Source organism: Dipodomys spectabilis, unplaced genomic scaffold (genome assembly GCF_019054845.1).
Source record: "Dipodomys spectabilis isolate Male_0828 unplaced genomic scaffold, ASM1905484v1 ptg000034l, whole genome shotgun sequence".
NCBI lineage: Eukaryota > Metazoa > Chordata > Mammalia > Rodentia > Heteromyidae > Dipodomys > Dipodomys spectabilis.
Genome location: NW_024870711.1, coordinates 2,800,579 through 2,820,459, shown reverse-complemented (window position 1 = coordinate 2,820,459; position 19,881 = coordinate 2,800,579). Strand labels below are relative to the sequence as shown.

Below are 19,881 nucleotides of genomic sequence, written 5' to 3'. Positions count from 1 at the left end.
GACACCAGTGGTTAGCAATATGATACTAAAAATAGTCTTTTCTAGTATAGTCTTCAAAACATCTAATAAAGTATATCAAGTACTTCATCATAAACTATTTAGTTTTGATTTAGCATTCAGTGGTATAGCTAAGTAGTAGAAACTCAAAAAATGAATAAATAGAACAGTAGGCCATAAAAAATAAAACATTAAAAAATCATTATAGTTGTTGAAGTATATAAAATAGTTTTCCTTGCAAATAATTTTCTTTTTTAAAAGTCCTGTTACAAAGTGGTCAGTTTATAAAGTTAAAATGAAATGTTTATACCAAATTTTGCTATGTAATTTAAAATAATAGGGTTTATAAAATTATGTTTTAAAATAAAAAACTAGGGCTGGGAGGTGGCTCAGTGGTAGAGCGCTTGCCTTGCATGCATGAGACCCTGGATTCGATTCCTCAGCACCACATAAGCAGAAAATAAAAAAACCGGAAGTGGTGCTATGGCTCAAGTGGTAGAGCGCTAGCCTTGAGCTGAAGAGCTGAGGGACAGCGCCCAGGCCCAGAGTTCAGGCCCCACGACCAGACCCAAAAATAAATAATTTAATTAAATTAAAAAACCAACTTGAAAGATAGGTTTTGCATTTAACTCTGAAGTGCAAATAAGTAGGTAATTCAAGTGGTAAGATTAGCTAAATAAAAAGTAAATGATTTTTTAAAATAATTTTAAAAATAATAAAATAGGGGCTGGGAATGTGGCTTAGTGGTAGAATGCTTGCCTACCATGCATGAAGCCCTGGGTTCGATTCCTCAGCACCACATAAACAGAAGAGGCCAAAAGTGATGCTGTGGCTCAAGTGGTAGAGTGCTAGCCTTGGCACAGAGAGGCTCAAGGACAGTGCCTAGGCCCTGTGTTCAAGCTCTGGGACTGGCAAAAAAAAAAAAAAGAGAGAGAGAAAGAAACTTGAAAACAATAATAAATAAATAGAATTAGCTAAGCATCTTGGTGTACTTCTGTAATCCCATCTACTGAGACTAGAGCTGGGAAGATAGTGGCTTGCAGCTAGTCTTGGCAAAAGGTTAGCAAGGCCCCAGTCTCAACTAGTAAGGCAGTGATATTCACAGGTATAATGCTAGCAACATGGGAAGCTTATAAATTTGGTCCTAAGCAAAACACTACTTGGATCCTTAAAATAAAGGGTTAAAAGGGCTGGAATTGTGGTTGAAGTGGTAAAGGGACTACCTAGCAAGCACAGTGCTTTGAGTTCAAATCTCAGCATTTCTCCTTGTCCACAGAAAAAGATAAGAGCTGGGAATGTGGCTAAATGGCAGAGTATTTGTCTAAAACCCATAATAACACTCATATGCACTCTCTCTCTCTCTCTCTCTCTCTCTCTTTTATATATATATATATACGTATATATATATATATATATATATATATACACACACACACACACCCATATACATGTATACACACACATATATATATATATATATCACACATCTCATACACACAGAATAAAATTAAAAACTAGAAGTGGAAAGCTGGGTGCCGGTGGCTCATGCCTATAATCCTAGCTATTCAGGAGGCTGAGATCTGAGGATTGCCATTCAAAACCAGCCTGGGCAGGAAAATCTGTGAAACTTTTATCTCCAATTAATCACCCAAAAAGCTAGAAGTAGAGTTGTGGCTCAAAGTGATAGAGCATTGTCCTTGAACAAAAGAACTCAGAGACAGCTCTCAGGCTCTGGGTTCAAATCCCACCCAAAAACAAACTTGAAAGTAGTTAGATGAAAAACAAACTTTGTAAGATATAAATTTAAGCTGTATAAGTAGTTTTAAAATATGTACCTTATTTTAATGTCATAGAATGCAAATTATATTCTCGGGCTTAGATTTTGTTAATCCTTTTACTCTTACCTTGTTCTTTTCACAGATTAGCAAACCAAGGCTTTTAAGTAGCTTTTCTGAGGCTTCACATAGTAAGTGGCAGCCAGTGTTTTGACTTTTGACGCAGAATTGTAATTCCAGTGCCCTTGATCTATAACTACTATACTACTTGTACCCTGTAGAACTGGAATAAAGAGTATAAGTATATATATGTACTAATGTCTAAAACTCTTGACTTGATCACTCAGGGCAAGTAAATAAGGAACCACAACTCAAGCCAGATCTAATTCTTTAATTTCCCCCCTACCACCTTCCCTGACTCAAAACTAGGCAGTAGCCAGGCACCAGTGGCTTACCCCTATAATCTTAGCTACTCAGGAGACTAAGATCTGAGGATCACAGTTTGAAGCCAGCCTGGGCAGGAAAGTCACTGAGACACTATATTTCCAATAAACTACCTAGAAAAAAACCGGGAGCGGCACTGTGGCTCAAATGGTAGAGCACTAGACTTGAGCACAAAGAGGTTCAGGGACAGCACCCAGGCCTAGAATTCAAGCCCCAGGACCAGTAAAAACAAACAAAACCTACTAGGTAGTATATCTGTAATACAAACTATCTACAAACCTATGTTGAGCCAAAATGCTCCTTACAGCAAATTATTGCCTTATTCAGTAACATTTATACTTACCTACTATGTTTAAATCAATCTCAGGCTTTAGGTAAGTTAGAATCTGAATCTGGCCAAATCTAAAAGATTGTATTAAGATTTTTCTATCATAACAGTGAGAAACAAGTTGTAAACATTGAGAGAGAAATGAAGCTTTTCTCTTAAGAACTGTCTGTGTACTGTGTCTCCAGCAGGCCAAGATGTTCCTCCCTCAGCACTTCATACGTGTCCTTTCCTCTTTAGGATATTTGTGCTCTAAATATTATTTCTCTTTTCAAATGTCCCTCTTTTTTTTCTTTTTCAGTGTTTGTTTTGAGAGAGGTGTTCAGTCCAGAACATTTGAACTCAGGGCCTTATACTTGCTTGGCTTGCTTGCTCACAACTGGTACTCTACCACTTGAGCCATGACTCCACTCTGGCTTTTTGCTGGTCAGTTGGAATTGGAATCTGCCTGAGATGACTTCAAACATTGATCTTCCAGATCAGCCTACTAAGCCTCCATAGTAGCTAGGATTAGAGGAGTGAGCTACCAACACCAAGCTTTTAAATGTTTCCTTTTAAGAGAAGCCGGCCAGGCGCTAATGGCTCATGCCTGTAATCCTAGCTACTCAGGAGGTTGAGATCTGAGGATTGTGGTTCAAAGCCAGCCCAGGCAGGAAAGTCCGTGAGACTCTTATCTCCAGTAAACCACTAGAAAACCAGAAGTGGCACTGTGGCTCAAGTGGTAGAATTCTTGCCTTGACCTAAAAAGTTCAGGGACAGCGCCCAAGCCCAGAGTTCAGGCCCCACAACAGACCAAAAAGAAAGAGAGAGAGAGAAGTCGTTTCTGTTCACTTCATATAATTAACTTGTCAATAATCCACTTCTGTCCCCGTCTATACCCATTCTTTTCTCTTTTTTTCTTTTTTCTTTTTGGTGTTTGTATACGTGTGTATGTGCGTGCATGTGTGTCTGTGCCTCACTTCAGAATCTTTTGTCCCCTGAACATTTTCTATATGACTTGTGCAGAATTCAAAGTCCCAACAAGTGAGCAGAGTAAGAACATTGGATAAATTGACTCATTAAATAATTGTCTAGGTTGCACTCACTTAAAAGGTCAAACCTTTAAGAACTAGAAAAGTTAAAACAATATAATATTCCAATGTGTATATTTTATGGAATTACAAAATATGAACAAACAATGGATGGGTGACTTTTTTCCTATGTGGGTACGTCTTTTGGTATCTTAAAGATCATTTCCAATTCTTAGGTTCACTTGAAGAGAGCAGTATTCCTGTGGTAGGTAATTATAGATTCACTCTAAGGAATTGGGGTTTACAAAGTATGTTTTATCATGTTCTCACCCGCCAGTCACTGATTCAATCCAAAAGCCAAAGTATTTCAAGAATATTGTCGATAAATTATTGTGTTCAATTATTGATTGAGTTCAATTATTGATTGAGTAGGTGGTCTCCTGAACTTTTTCTTCTGCCCAGGCTGCCTTTGAACCATACCCCACACAAACTCAGCCTCTCGCACGCACACATTGGTGTCATGTTACCCAAGCTATGTGGGAATCTGAGATTGGGAGGACTGTTATCTAGGCCTACCCAGGAAGAAGCAAGACCCTATCTCAAAATAATGATTGCAAAAAAAGGTCAAGAGGCATGGGTCAGTGGCAGAGTGCCTGCGTGGCAAAGCCTTGAGTTCAAACTTCAGTACTACCAAAAAAAAATTATATATAGAAACACTAGTTTATTTTCTTTTTTTTTTTTTTTTGTCGGTCATGGGGGCTGAACTCTGGGCCTGGGCGCTGTCCCTCAGCTCTTCTTGAGCCATAACACCACTTCCAGCTTTTTTCTACATATGTGTTGCTGAGGAATTGAACCAGACCTCATGCATGCGAGGCAAGCACTCTGCCACTGAGCTAAGTGTCTTCAGTTTAAGGCAAGGGAGCACTCTACCATTTGAGCCACAGCACCACTTCTGGTTTTCTGAGTGCTTTATTGGAGATTAAAAAGTCTCACAGACTTTCCTGCCCAGACTCGCTTTGAACCTCTATCCTGAGTAGCTAGGATTACAGGTGTGAGACAGATTGCCCAGTGATGATTTTATTATTTTTTTAATGGTAAATAAGAGAAGTAGCAGAATGGTATTCCCTTCAGTCTTCCTTTTCATGTTGTGATTGTGAAGGGACCAGAGGGCATCAGAATAGAAGGAGGACACTGTCACTGTGGTCATACTACCAGCCCAGACAGTAGCTAAATTCTCCATTATTGGCTAGGATATCTAGAAGAGATTCACTTTTATGCCTGAAGTCTGATGAACTTTTATAGAATTAGCTTTAAAAATGTATGACATGTATGAGACCTAACTAGTACCTAATCTAAGATTTTAGAAATACAAGAGAATAAAACTAAACTTTTATGAGCCACTCAGAGGTTTTCCAGATAGACTAGGTTAGTAAAGCAGCCAGATAGTGTGCCACAGTATTTGAATTTCAGGAAGCCATTTGAATGATACCTCTTATGTAGTCTTAAAGATAAGGCCAAGAAAATGTAGCATCAATAGCCAAATTTAACCAGGTTCACAATCAGATGATCATCCTTGAGAAGATAGCAATTTTCTGTCTTCATTACTCTTGAATATTATGAATATATTTCAAAATGACTTAGATGAAGACAACATGATCATGTTGATCTTTTAAACCCTATTTTTATGTTTTTACAAGTTGAGGCCATGTCTACAAAATATAAGGTTATACCCACGTGTTAAGTGTACAAAAGTATTTCCAGTTCAAACTGAAAATAATCTTATTGTCTAGAGTGAATATGACTCATTTCATAATTTTTATGAGGTGAAGATGAAAACTTCACTCTAGTTTGTGCTGGCTAAATCTGAATTAACTGTACTTAGTTCGAGCTATCATGTTCTCTACAAAGCTGGTTGGAAAGTGATCCTTGTATAAGAGCTTGGAAGAGAACAGATTTGGTCAGATGGTTTTGCTGCTATACAGTGATTCTGCAAAATAGAGCTGTGGCTCAAAAAAGTAGAGCACTATCCTTAAGCAAGGAACTCAGGGAGAGCACTCAGGCCCTGAGTTCAAGCCCCACAACCAACAAAACAACAAACAATAAAAGTGCTTCTGTAAGTGGACATTTTATCCTAGGAAGGATAGTCCTAAGAGAATCCTGAGAAGGAAATGTCATACTTATGTAGGTATGTTGTTCTTTCCTGGTATTGCTATAAACCTGTGCCCTTTCCTTAACAACTTTAAAGGGGAGGAGAGGACCATTATTTAGAATTCTACACTAAAGAGTAGAAAGTATAGTATTCTGTATCTGGTTTATTATTGAAGTTTATTATAGACCATTCAGTTTATTGCTGCTGCCCCCTAACCAGTTACATAGTTTTGGGGTTTTTTGTTTCATGGTTTATATGGAAACCATTTGGTACTCAAGAAATGGTTTCATTGTCAATTTGTATAGAATTGTTTAGGGCAGTAATTATTCTGAAACATGATACAGGGACTAGGTATAATACCTATCTCATTTTTCTAGCTTTTAACATAACTCAGACTGACTGTGATCTCAAAAGGATGTGGGGTTTTTTTGGGGGGGGTTGTTATTTTTTGGTTTGGGGGTTTTTTTTTTGTTTTTTTGTTTTGTTTTTGTCGGACGTGGGGCTTGAACTCTGGGCCTGGACGCTGTCCCTCAGCTCTTCAGCTCACGGCAAGTGCTCTAACGCTTGAGCCACAATGCCACTTCCAGTTTTCTAGTGGTTTTTATTGGAGTCTCACAGACTTTCCTGCCCGGGCTGGCTTTGAACCGTGATCCTCAGATCTTAGCCTCCTGAGTAGCTGGTATTACAGGCATGAGCCAAAGGCACCAGGCTAAAAGGATGTGTTTTTAACAAGGGCCCTGTAGATCATTGCCCTCATAGACAGAGCAACAGCAAGACGCTCCTAATCTAGACCATCAGTTAACAGCCAAAGACTGACTTTGACTTCGTATTTTGGGGAGAGGGGGGCAGGGAGGAACAAGTAAGCACTGAGGACATTCAAAAGGACCTTAAATTGTGGATGTGATCACAAGGTCTCTGAGAGAAAAATTTTCAGCTTTCTGGTGAGTTGTAAGATTAAAGTAGAACAACAAGGTCAAAGAATGTCACAACCTTGGGTTTTGAGTATACCACCACCTAAGGATTATTGAAAGGAATCATTCCAGCCTAAGGCGAGTCAACAAAATAGTTTCTGAAACAATAGCTCTGGGGGTCAGGTCTAATCCAGTAAACAACCACAACCCCTGGACAGTGACTGCCCCACAAGCCTCTCACACTTCAATAAACTTGGGCTAGAGTAAAGATAAAATTGTCCTTATAATCCTAGAAACCTTCCTTTGGTCTACTGGAAGAGCATTCTTCACCTAATTAGTTTTCCTATAATTTTTGCTAAAAAAAGAAAAAAAAAAGAACAACCTCCAAGAGCAAACAAACAAAACATACCTTATTTCTTGTGTGTTTTTTAATTAATAAGAGGAGTTGCCATTGCATGAATTGGGTAATGAATACATTCTTGGACAGTGTCACCGCTTCTTTTGCTTTTCCCCCAGTTTCTCCCTCCCATGCCTGCCCACAAGTTACATAGGTCATTTTCCACATTGTGTATACCGAATATTATGATTGCATTTGTTCACCATTCCTCCCTCCCTTTCTGTGGCCCCTCTTTGCCCTCCTAAAATAAAAAAAGACCCAAAAGCAAAAACAAATACTCCCTCCAACAACAAGAACAAAAACACTCATGTTTCCATTTCCTGGAATTTGTGTAAATAAATAATATTTTAAGTGTTCAGAGAAGATATACCTTTGGGTTCCTCCCCTGGAGGTGGTACCCTCCTTTAGCTTGTATAATTTTTTTATGTAGTTTATTTTTTTTACCTAATTTCATAATTCTCTTTCTGTAACGCGTCTGTAACCAAAGTGGTAAAAATAGAAGTCCAGCCAGACACTGATGGCTCACACCTACAATCCTAGCCACTCAGGAGACTGAGATCTGAGGATGGTCTTTCCAAACCAGCCCAGACAGGCAAGTCTATGAGACTCCAAATAACTATCCAAAAAAGCCAGAAATAGAGTTGTAGCCCAAGCACTAAACTTGAGCAAAAATTCTCAGGGATATTACCCAGGCCTGAGTTCAAGCCCCCAGAACCAACATTTAGAAGAAAAATAAAAGTCCAACTTTTTTCTTAGTAGTCATTGTTGATCTAAGAAATCTCATATATTTGCTTTTCCTAGTTAGTATTAAATAAAGAAAAATAACTAAGACACTGTATGCATCATGTAGTAGTCTATTCAACAGGTATATAATGAAACTTCACACATAGGAGGCCCCTACCAGGCAATGAGGACAAATGGAAGTAACCTAAACACCGACCTTTCTTTCCCTCAGTGAATACAACTAAAGCAGTTTTCAAAGATGTCATAGTTGATTTAACTTTATCATTGATTTTAAAATAGATCCCTTGTGATCATTATAGAGGATATTTGCTCCTGCCTAGTTTTAATAAGATTTTAAGAATATATTTCAAAACTACAATTTACTAACTTTCATATTCTTATGGAGTTTGAATTGTAAATAACAAAATAGGAACATGGAAAAAACATGAATCAAGCTGTTACAACTTCCACATAAAATGAATAGTGAAAGATTATTGGATTAGTCATAGGAAAGCTTCAGTCAGGAGTTAAATAATGCCATGATCTAAAAGGATGGGTATGAATAAGTGAAAAATATATTGAAAGCTTATTTGGGAGATAGGTTCAAGAGGGGAGCATTTAACACAGAGGTAGAATCTAAGTATTAAACTATAGTTCAAGGATGTGAATAAGTAGACATTAATGGAGTGGAAAGTTATAACTAGTAAAAAGGTAAAGTACAAGTCTTAATAGAAAAGATTCTGTTTGTACAGAATAGTAGTATGTCTTAATAATCCTAAATTTATTTACAGTCAATTTTAATACATTGTAAAGAAGTTATCAAATTGTACAGATTTCATTTGTATCATGATTCTAATAAGTCTTTACATCACTGAATATGTTCTGTAGAGTTTGAGGCTAGAAGCAATTAGCCCTACTCAGGTTAAAATGATGTTTTGTTTTTCAGTTATTTACACGCCAAGTCAATCATCCACAGAGACCTCAAGAGTAATAGTATCCTTCCTGAAATTGGTCTTCGAAGTTCGAAAACATCCTGACTTTTTCTTCTGCATTTTGTCTTCACATTATGTAAAAAGTCTTCATGTTAAGTTCAGTATGCTGTAAAGAAAATAAATTAGTTTGCATGAGAGTATAATAGCAGGATGCATCTACCTGCTTTTTGTTTTTGAATAGGCACTACAAGAAGATGGAACCAAAAGTCTATACTAATAAGACTTTTCTGATTGCTTGTTTACATTCTGTCTGCATTATGAAATGAATTTTTGTGGCTGTATACTAGTATACTTCAGCCCCCTGACCTTGCTAAGTAGCAGTAGAAAACTGAAGGCTCTAAAATTACAGGATAGTGAGGTGAAAAAAAAAAAATTTTTTTTTTTACGAAGCCCAGACTTAGATCCTGTCTGATGCCATCTTAATCTAATAAAGAGCCTTAGCTGCTTACAGCAGTGCTAACTGGTACCTCGATCTGCATCTGACCGGAATCAAATTAAAAGGTTTTGGGTCTCCCATGGGCTCAGGAAAGCATCTCATCTCATTATCATACATTTTAAGTCCATAAAAATATTTAAAGCAAATCATATAAGCTAAAGAGAACTAACTCATTTTTTTAAGTACTCTTTTTAAAAAGAACATATTATAGATTTATAGAAACTAGATCTCTTACCTAACATCTTCAAAATGCTTGCTCTAATAGGAAATGAGATCTACTTTTTTTCCTTTACTTACTACACCTCAGATATATTTCTTCATGAAGACCTCACGGTAAAAATAGGTGATTTTGGTCTAGCCACAGTGAAATCTCGATGGAGTGGGTCCCATCAGTTTGAACAGTTGTCTGGATCTATTTTGTGGATGGTAAGAATTGAGGCTGTTTTTCTATTGATTAAATTTTTGGATCCTGAGATGCTTCTGAGTTACTAGAAAGTCATTGAAGACTTAAGATACAATATTTTTTGTAATTCCCACTATTTACAAAAGTCAATGCTGCTCTAGTTTTTATGTAAATAAGTTTTAATGTTTCTGTATCTTTAAGAAGAATATTACAAAATTAGTTTCATGATAACATTTATTATGCAGTATTTCCATTTTATTCAAAATTGTCGGTTGAAAATGTCAATGCTCAAAATGTTCTGGCTTTTGCTAGTTAGTTGGAGGTAAGGAACTTGAGGATTTGTCTACCCAATCTGGCTTTTGAACCTCAGTTCTCAGATCTCAGCCTTCTGAGTAATGAAGATTGCAGGCATGAGCTACTGGCACCTGGGTATGTTCAATAGTTTATTTCTGTTGGTCATAGAGCTTGAACTGAGGACCTGGGAACTGTCCCTAAGCTCATTTGCTCAAGGCTAATGCTCTACCACTTTGAGCCACAGCACCACTTCCAGTTTTCTGGTGGTTAATTGGAGATAAGAGTCTCACAGACTTTCCTACCCAAGCTGGCTTTGAACCAGGATCCTCAGATATCAGCCTCCTGAATAGCTAGGATTACAGGCGTGAGCCACTGGTGCCTGGCTATGTTCAGTAATTAAGAGTGAAGTCCTGAAATCAAAGAATTTGAAGGCCACAGCTCTAATGTAAATACAAGGTGTCCTAAAAATCTGTGGTACAAATTTAAGTTTTTAATAATTTAATCTACACTTAGGACTTTTGTGATGGCCTGCTGAAAGCAGAAAAGTTGAAATTATTTTCAAAGCAGTCTGCCTAAATTCCCTGACTACATGGAGTAGCAGTCCCCAAGAAGGAAATTCTAAGACAGTAGTTTGAGTATCAAGCTAAGCATAGGGTTAAATTGAATATCATTATTTGTGACAAATAAATGAAATAAGGGAAAGTGGCAAAGGGGAATAAAGGACATTAGGAGACTCTTAAGTTAGGAGACCTATACTATATTACTCTAGTCATTAACCTACAGATGTCTTAACCTCCTCTAAGTTACCTCATATAAAATATTGTGTTGGGCTAGTAGACTTCTTAGGCCTTTGCTAAGATTCAGTAATTATAGTATGATTTTAAATTTTTAATAATTTTAATTACTAAGTATAAATGAGAGGCTAATTATAATCTCAAGGCAAAGAAGGGAAGGATCATGGTTCAAGCTAGGTATGATAGTTCACACCTGTAATCCCAGCTGTATGGGAGATAGAAGTAGGAGGATCATTGACAGGCCAAACCCAAGTCAAAGCACAAGAACCTATCTGAAAAATAAAAATGACTGGGGGTATGAGTCAAGTGATGAGCACAAGGCCCTGAGATCAAACCAAAGTTTAAAAAAATCTTAATAGTTAAAGTCCTGGTTGCCAGGCACTTGGCTGTAACAAATATGACAGTGAATCCTAAGATGATGGGAGGAGTGGCATTTTCAGTGCTGAAATCATAGACCCTAAAACTAAAAACAAACCACTCACTTGCTTTAAAGATGTATTTATTTGAACTAAAATGGAAGAACTGAGCTCAGTCAAATCTTCAGATTTGTCCTTAATTTTTCAAAAACCTTAGCTTATGTAGTTAATAGAATATTACGTAGGAAGTTTTGTATTTCCTTCTGTTTACTTTTTTGTTGACACCTGGATATATGAATTCTTTTATTCTGCCATGCTGAATTTTAGGATAAGAGACTAGACTAAATCATATGCTTCATTATTAAATCTTTTGGGTCGATGTTTTCAGAGAGAATAATTTGTCCAAAACTAAGGTTATATTGTCCTGGGTGTGTGTTTTTTTTTTTTTTTTGGGGGGGGGGGTTGTTTGTTCTTGTGATACTGGGGTTTGAACTCAGGGCTTTATGTTCTTGGCTTGCTTGTTCTACCATACCTCCAGCCACCTCTGAATTATTATAGTGGTCTTCTCCACTTTCTTTTGTTTGATGTTAAAATGAAACCTTTGTAAAATATTTTTACAAAATCACTAAGTTGAAAATCAGTAACATATTTTTAAGTAGACTTTAAATAGATGGTACAACTTCATATCAAGACATTTCCAAACAACAGCAAATAAAACTAAATTCCAAAAAAAAGAATTGTTCTTAAACAGATGTACATTCTGATCCTCAAACAAATCACTTCAGACTGAAAACTATGTGTTTATCAGCAGTCCCTCTCAGCATTATGACTTGTTCATTTTATCAGTTTATTTGATATACTATATTACTAAAAAGTATCTCTCAACAAAATATATGACACAACCAAGTATATAAGACTTTCTCTCTGACTCCCTTCAGGATCTCACACAGATATTCTTTTTTTTTTTTTGTCAGTCGTGGGGCTTGAACTCTGGGCCTGGGCACTGTCCCTCAACTCTTCAGCTCAAGGCGAGCACTCTACCACTTGAGCTACAGTGCCACTTCCAGTTTTCTGGTGGTTTATTAGAGATAGGAGTCTCACAGTCTTTCCTGCCCGGGCTGGCTTTGAACCGCGATCCTCAGATCTCAGCCTCCTGAGTAGCTAGGATTACAGGCGTGAGCCACCGGCGCCTGGCCTCACACAGATATTCTATCCATGGTTTGAAATTTTTTATTGGACTATAGATGTCATCTGGGGGGCTTTGCAGACTAAAAATATCTGGGTCCCACCACCAGGTTCTGATCTGTCCCTGGGCTGGAGTGCAGTTAGCAGAGAAGTTTAAGTGTTCAGTGGGTGATTCTGCCTTTCATATGCAATTGAATGACATTTTTCCTTATGTAAGGTCTAGTAACAAGAATCTTGTTTTCCAACTATTTTTGCAATTGGTACTGCTTTTGCTATCAAATTAATATATCCTTTCACTTTTTTTTTTTTTAACAAAACCGTGCAAGAGGTGCAAAGTGAAAGAAGCTAATTGTTACCAGTCATTTACTGTACTTTATGTAATTAAGAAATCTAGGGCCAGGCTCTGGTTGCTTACACCTGTAGCTACTCAGGAAGCCAAGTTCTGAGGATCACAGTTCAAAGCTAGCCCAGGCAGAAAAGTCCATGAGACCCTTATCTCCAGTAAATTCTCAGGAAAAGCAAAAAGTGGCTCTATGGCCCAAGTGATAGAACACTAACTGTGAGCAAACGAAGCTCAAGGACAGTGCCCAGGCCCTGAATTGGAGTCCCAGGACTGGCAAAAAGTGTGTGTGTGTGTGTGTGTGTGTGTGTGTGTGTGTGTGTGTGTGTGTGTGTGTGTGTGTGTGTGTGTGTGTGTGTGTGTGTGTGTGTGTGTGTGTGTGTGTGTGTGTGTTTCATTACAGCAAGTATGATTTGATCTGTTTTCCCAAGAAGGAGCAACCAAAACATTCTTTACACAAACTTCTACTAAATCTATCTGCTGTTACTTTTGTTAAAGTACCCTGAGAATAAGGAAAATCACTGATCCCAATGAGAAATTTTAAGTCTTAAGACAATTACTACAGTAGTTGTGCCTGCTCCAAGCCTTCTAACAACCACAGGTCTAGTATTTCTTTGCTGAATCAGGAATGGGAAGTGGAAACTGATTCTGGTACGGTTAGTTTTGGAATATATTCAAATGACAATAGTGATATTTTCTTGGAAAGGAGAGTCATAGCAATAAAATCTCAGTAATGTATTATAGAAAATCAGGTAAAATAGCCTCTTTAAGAGTTGCTTTTTCTTTATTTCCCTTCATCTTAATGGTTTTTATTTCTTTGGCCATTAATAGAATTATTTACATAGTGGGTGGGGGATTTTTGTGATCTAGCAGTACTCTGGAAATTATCATAGTTTGTATTTCAGAAATCTTCATTCACTAGAAGAATAACCTCAAATGTTTTCTTCTATTCTAACAGGCACCAGAAGTAATCAGAATGCAAGATAAAAACCCATACAGCTTTCAGTCAGATGTGTATGCATTTGGAATTGTTTTGTATGAATTGATGACTGGCCAGTTACCTTATTCAAATATCAACAACAGGGACCAGGTAAATATTTGTCATCTCCTTTGTGTTATTTCAGTATAAGAATTTAGTTAGTATTTATTCAATACTTTTATTAGAAAGTAGAGTCCTGGGTGAGCATTGATAGATACTTGATCTTAATGATCAGTTTTAGAAATCTTTTATATACTTTTGGCAGTCACAGCATGTAAAACTTTTCCTTGAAATGTTGGTCTTGAATGTTGCAGTGGAGTCAAATTGCCAACTTTGTGACTAGAGACAAGAGATTAAACAAAGCCTTAGAGGGACAGTTACATTTTGCTTTGTTTTCTCCATGATAAGAATTCTTCCAGGAGGCTATTTTTTACTTCTACTTCTTTCTTTTCTATGTTCTTTTTTTCTATTCCTATAATCTGATATTTTAAAATTGCATGATATAAACAAATGTTAACCAAGGAACATAATTGAAATAATGCACTTATTGTACATGTCGTAGATTATTATAACTGAGGTGTTGAATTGATGATGGCAGTCTGATTATCAAAATTGCCTGATTTTGAAGTGTCATATGCTTTACTTTTTATGAAAGATCTTCTTAACTCAACCATATAGCATAGCACCCGGTACCCACTTTTCCTATGTATATTATTTTTCTGGAGGATTTGCTGAGGAGTTCTAGTTCTGTTTAGTCAAATTTGTGAACCTTAGATCTGGATGAAATGTATTTGTAAGTGAGTAAGCTTATTTTTAATAAAATATACAATTATTATTTGAAATATTATCTCCAGAATATAGATAAAAGCATCCCAGAGTTCTGCATTCATCCACTTCTTGGCATTTTAGGTGCTTTGTCCTCCAAGGGAGTATAATAAATGATGTGGAAAGGGCTTACTCTCCATGAGAGAAGTAAGTGAGTGACCAGCAGAAGGGTAAGGCTTTTTCTAGTTAATTCTTTCTAATAGTTTAGTTAGCGCCCCTAGACTTTGCCAGTTTAATACCTACTTGAATATTTGATAAGGAAGATGTAACAAATTATATATTCTTTTCACTGCCCATATTCTACTTCATTACTGTAGAGGAGCCAGCTTTCTTCAAATAGTACTTTCTGTGGAATTCTTCGTTTTGGAAAATGTCTCTGGTCATCCTCAGATATTGCTCCATTCATTCCCTGCTTACATTTTATGTCACTTTCTCTTGTGCCTTGATCTCTGTGGCTTTCAAATTAAACTTCTCTTTAATAATCCAGGAGTATTTTTCTTTTACATGGGAGTTGGGACAGCTGTTTCTTTATTATGTAGTGGTGGTACCTTCTCCCTAAACTCTCACCTCCGGCAGGGCTGGTAAGGCAGGCATTGGGCCCAAGACCTGCATCACTTGATCTCACCTCTTTAGGTATTTTTTTCAATACTGAAAATGTTTGAACTAGACAGAGGCTTTTCTAGCTCTTCAAATAAGATTATTTATTAAGCTAGTTCTCTTATATTCTGAAGGATGACTATATGACTTTGAAAGAGTACATCCTTCCTTTACTTTCTCTAGCATTGAAAATCTGTGAAATCGTGTTTTGTCTGATCTTTTTTTTCTCCCTTTTGTTGGTCACCATGAACTCAGAGCCTGGGCACTGTCCCTGAGCTATTCTAAAGGCTAGCACTCTACCCCTTTGAGCCACAGCTCTACTTCTGGTGTTTTGGAGATAAGAGTCTCACAGGACTTTTCTGCCTGGGCTGGCTTTGAATCGTGATTCTCAAATCTTAGCCTCCTGAGTAGCTAGGATTATAGGGCCACCAGCACCCAGCTATTGTCTTATATCTTGATAGGGTCTTACTATGTAGTTCAGGCTGGCCTGAACTGATGATCTTCCTTCCTCTGCTTTACAAGTGCTGGGGCTACAGGTGTACACCACTGCACCTGGCCTAAATGTGATTCTGTTGGTTGGTTGGTTTGGTTTGATTACAGCATTGGGGATCAGACTTAGAGTCTTAGGATTACTAAGCATGTGATCTACCACTAAGCTATATCTTTAGCCTTCCCTCTCTTTATCATTTCATTTCCCTCGCCTTTCTCTTTCAGTTCAGCTTTACTACTAAGTTGGGATTAATTATGTCTTATTTAAAATAATTGTATTGACTATACTATATACTAAACCCAGAATGTAGTCTGTGAGGATGTGAGGAAGGTTCATCTGTTTCACATAGTCTCAGAGTATGTTGACTAGGTATTAAAAAGATGTCCTTTCTAAATGATATGTTCATAAGGCTGGCAAGCTGGTACTGGCTGTCAATTTGAAGCTTACTTAGGAACAAGAGGTAAACAGCTCATCTTTTTCTCCTCGTGACCCTTCTGTGAGGACTTCTTCACGTGCTGTTTGGTCTCTAGTGACACAATGGTTGAGTTCTTACCACAAAATTTTACAAGAAATGATAAGTATTAGCATCTTACCAATATACAAATTACTTAACAATGTTTTTAGTACCTGCTATGTACAAAGCACTGTGGAATATAGAAAGTTCACAGGTGAGAGCTCTAGCTATGTACCATCCTGAGGGGGAACCTATTGACTGAGACTGAAATACTCTTTAAGAACCTGAAAACAAGGGCTGGGAAGGTGGCTCAGTGGTAGAGCGCTTGCCTTGCATGCATGAGGCCCTGGGTTCAATTCCTCAGCACCACATAAGAAAAAAGAAAAAAGCCAGAAGTGGCGCTGTGGCTCAAGTGGTACAGCGCTAGGGGAAAAAAAAAAAAAAAAAAAGAGGAAACCATAGAAGAACCTGAAAACAAGGAACATTTCCAAGTCAGGGAGCATCATGGAAATCCACACACACACACACACACACACACACACACACACACACACACACACACACACACCACACACACACACACACACACACACACACACACCACACACACACACACACACACACACACACACACTCTGCTTAGGTGGGACACAGCTAGGAGAGAAAAGTCAAACTGAGACCTGCTGTGAACACTGAGTAGTGGTAAGCCCAGACTGTGAAGGGTGTGGTGATTGATGACCTTGACATTAGCATGAAATGAGCCCCATTGCTTGTGAAGCTCCACAAAGACTTGAAAACCCAAGGCTGTGGCTAAAGGATGACTGGGTCTCCAGAGTTGCCTTCCTGTCAAGTGTGGTTGCTGCCAGGCAGACCATGCTCTGTGCCCAGCTTCCTCCCCCGCTCGTGGAGACTTGTGGCTGGGCAGGTCTGAAAGCTCGGGAGACCAGCAGGCACAATGCCCCATCCTCTAATTCTTCCCCTTCAATGAACAACTGATGATTCTTGTTTGCTGTATCTACTTTCCTATGCACTGAAAGGAAACACTACCAACACATAGAAAGATGTATTTTTGAATGGTTAGTGGGCCTCTGAAGAAATTGGAGAAGAAATGGAATATTTCCTATGGGCTGGGAAGGTGCCTCAGTGGTAGAATGCTTGCCTCGCATGCTTGAGGCCCTGGGTTCGGTTCCTCAGCACCACATAAACCGAAAAGGCCAGAAGTGGCACTGTGGCTCAAGTGGTCGAGTGCTAGCCTTGAGCTGAAGAGCTAAGGGACAGCGCCCAAGCCCAGAGTTCAGGCCCCACAACCACCCCCCCCCCCCAAAAAAAAATTACTAAATTAAACCAAAGAAGTAATAGTCTCCTAGATAAGAAGAGCTCTGGACCAAATAGACTCATGGCTGAATTCTGCCATACTTTTAAAGCACACACCCCAATGCTCAAACTATTTCATAAAATAGAAAAAGGAGGAATATTAAGAAACTGATTATATGAAGCTATCAACTAAATAAATACACAGTTCAAAGACTGTGGACCAGTTCCCTAGACATAGACACAAAAATGCTTAATGAAATACTTGTAAAATATATTCAGCAGCACATTTCCAGTTGGCAGCTGGCACATAACCAAGTTGCTTTGATTCTGAGTATGCAAAGATGAGTCCACACATGAAAATCCTTAAACAAACATAAAACATAATAAAAGGTAAAATGTAATATCTCTTCATAATAAAAACCCTCAGGAAACAAGAGCTAGAAAATACCTCAATATAATAAAAAAAAAAAAAAGTACTAAATGGGGAAAAATTGAAAACATTTCTTCTAAAGTCAGGAATGAGGCAAGGGTGACCACTGTCTCCACTCTTACTGAATATAGTGCTTGAGTTCTTAGCCACAGCAATAAAAGAGGAGATAAACAGAAAAGCTTGATGAAAAGCTTAATTTTTATTTGCAGATGATGTGATCTTATACTCAAAAGACCTTAAAGTCTCCATCAAAACTATTAAATTCTGGGACTTATTAACCTGTGTCTCAAGTGATGAAATGCCTACCTAGCAAGCACAAGCCCTAAATGAAAGTGTCAGTATTACATCCACCACCACAGCCACCCAAAAAGAATAAAAAGTGAAAGAAACGGAAGAAAAAAGATTAGATCTTGAAACACTTTTAAAAATAGGAAGATATGAAGTCAGCATACAAAAATCAATAGCTTTTCTACATACTGAATGTAGAGTTTAATAAGGAAAACAATTACATTCACAATAGCCTCAAAAAAAAAAAAAAAAAAAAAAAACCTAGGGGTAAATTTGACATAGGGAATGATAGGCCTTTGCAATTGAAACTATAAAACATTGTTAAAAAATGAAGATATTAGCCAGGCGCTGGTGGCTCATGCCTGTAATCCTAGCTACTCAGGAGGCTGAAAACTGAGGATCATGGTTCAAAGCCAGCCAGGGCAGGATAGTCCGTGAGACTCTTATCTCCAATTAACCACCAGAAAATGGGAAGTGGCGCTCTGGCTCATGTGGTAGAGCATTTGCCTTGAGCTGAAGAGTTCAGGGACAGTGCCCAGGCTCAGAGTTCAAGTCTCATGACTGACCAAAAAAAGTGAAGATATTAGAAGATGGAAAGAATTTCCTCATTCATAGATTGACAGAATTAATATTGTCAAATGGCTATATTGCTGAAAGTGATTTATAGATTTAATTCAGTTCCCATCAAAATCCCAGTAACATTCTTCATTAAAAAAAAAAAAAGATACAGAAATTCATATGAAAGTATAAAAGACCCAGAATAGCTAAAGCAGTTCAATCTTAGAATAAACTAGAAATTCTAGAAATTATATTTTGGACAATTAAACATAAGATAAAATGTTTTTCAGATGGAAACCTAAAAATACACAAAGATATACTATTTTCCAAATTTTCTTCAGGAGTAATATGAGAGAAAAAATGAAAGATTGTTCCAGGGGGTGGGGAGTGTAAAAAAAATTTTTTTTTTTTTTTTTTGGTCAGTCATGGGGCTTGAACTCTGGGCCTGGGCGCTGTCCCTCAGCTCTTCAGCTCAAGGCGAGCACTCTACCACTTGAGCTACAGCGCCACTTCCGGTTTTCTGGTGGTTTTTATTGGAAATAGGAGTCTCACGGTCTCTCCTGCCCAGGCTGGCTTTGAACCGCGATCCTCAGATCTCAGCCTCCTGAGTAGCTAGGATTACAGGCGTGAGCCACCAGCGCCCGGCTGAGTGTAAAAAAAATTTTAAAAATGAAAGATAGCTCTCACATTTTTATATATTCCATAGAACTTAGTACAGAGCACAAAGCAGGCGCAAAGCAGGTAGCTCTTGGTGCTAGGTTTAGGGGCTGACTGATGAACAGACTTTCCTCCAAATAGAAGAGTTATGATACATATACAGTACGAAACCAATACTCAGCTTATAATTCTAGAACTGTTCTTAGTCTAAGAATACTCTTAGGACTCAGCATCTCCAACCCTTCATTCACCTCCACTAGGATAACTCATGCTGATTTTCAGTTACACCTCCTGTACTGCCCAAACAGAACTGTAAACTCCACTGAGATGTTAGCTCCTAATGTTTTCATCTTTCCTCTGACTAGGCTGCAGTTATCAGAATGTGTAACCAAATATCTCATTAGAATTTCCACAGCAGCCCAACACCGCTGGCTCATGCCTGAAATTCAAACTACTCAGGAAGCTGAGATCTGAGGATCTCCGATTAAAGCCAGCCTGAGCAGGAAAGTCCATGAGACTCTTATCTCCAATAAACCACTCAGAAAATCGGAAGTGTTGAGGTGTTGTGGCTCAGGTGTAGAGCGCTCGCCTTGAGCTGAAGAGCTGAAGGATAGTGCCCAGGCCCAGAGTTCAAGCCCCGCAACCAACAACAACAAAAAATTCTTTACACTGTTTTATAGTTTCAATGTATTATGAAATTATTCACCCTTTATTTTTCTTTTTCTCTTCCTTCCCCATATTTTCCTAACTAGTCCCTA

The 19,881-nt window shown here is 38.0% G+C and overlaps 1 protein-coding gene across 2 annotated transcripts in view; it reads left to right on the top strand.

Annotated features, from left to right (window-relative positions):
• The window catches only part of Braf (B-Raf proto-oncogene, serine/threonine kinase), a 140,760-nt gene that overhangs the window by 101,052 nt on the left and 19,827 nt on the right, over window positions 1–19,881 (top strand). For both annotated transcript variants that reach the window (XM_042677234.1, XM_042677233.1), the window contains exons 14-16: window positions 8,678–8,724; window positions 9,467–9,585; window positions 13,490–13,621. In XM_042677234.1, the coding sequence (XP_042533168.1) occupies window positions 8,678–8,724; window positions 9,467–9,585; window positions 13,490–13,621 (298 nt within the window). The remainder of the gene's footprint in view (window positions 1–8,677; window positions 8,725–9,466; window positions 9,586–13,489; window positions 13,622–19,881) is intronic.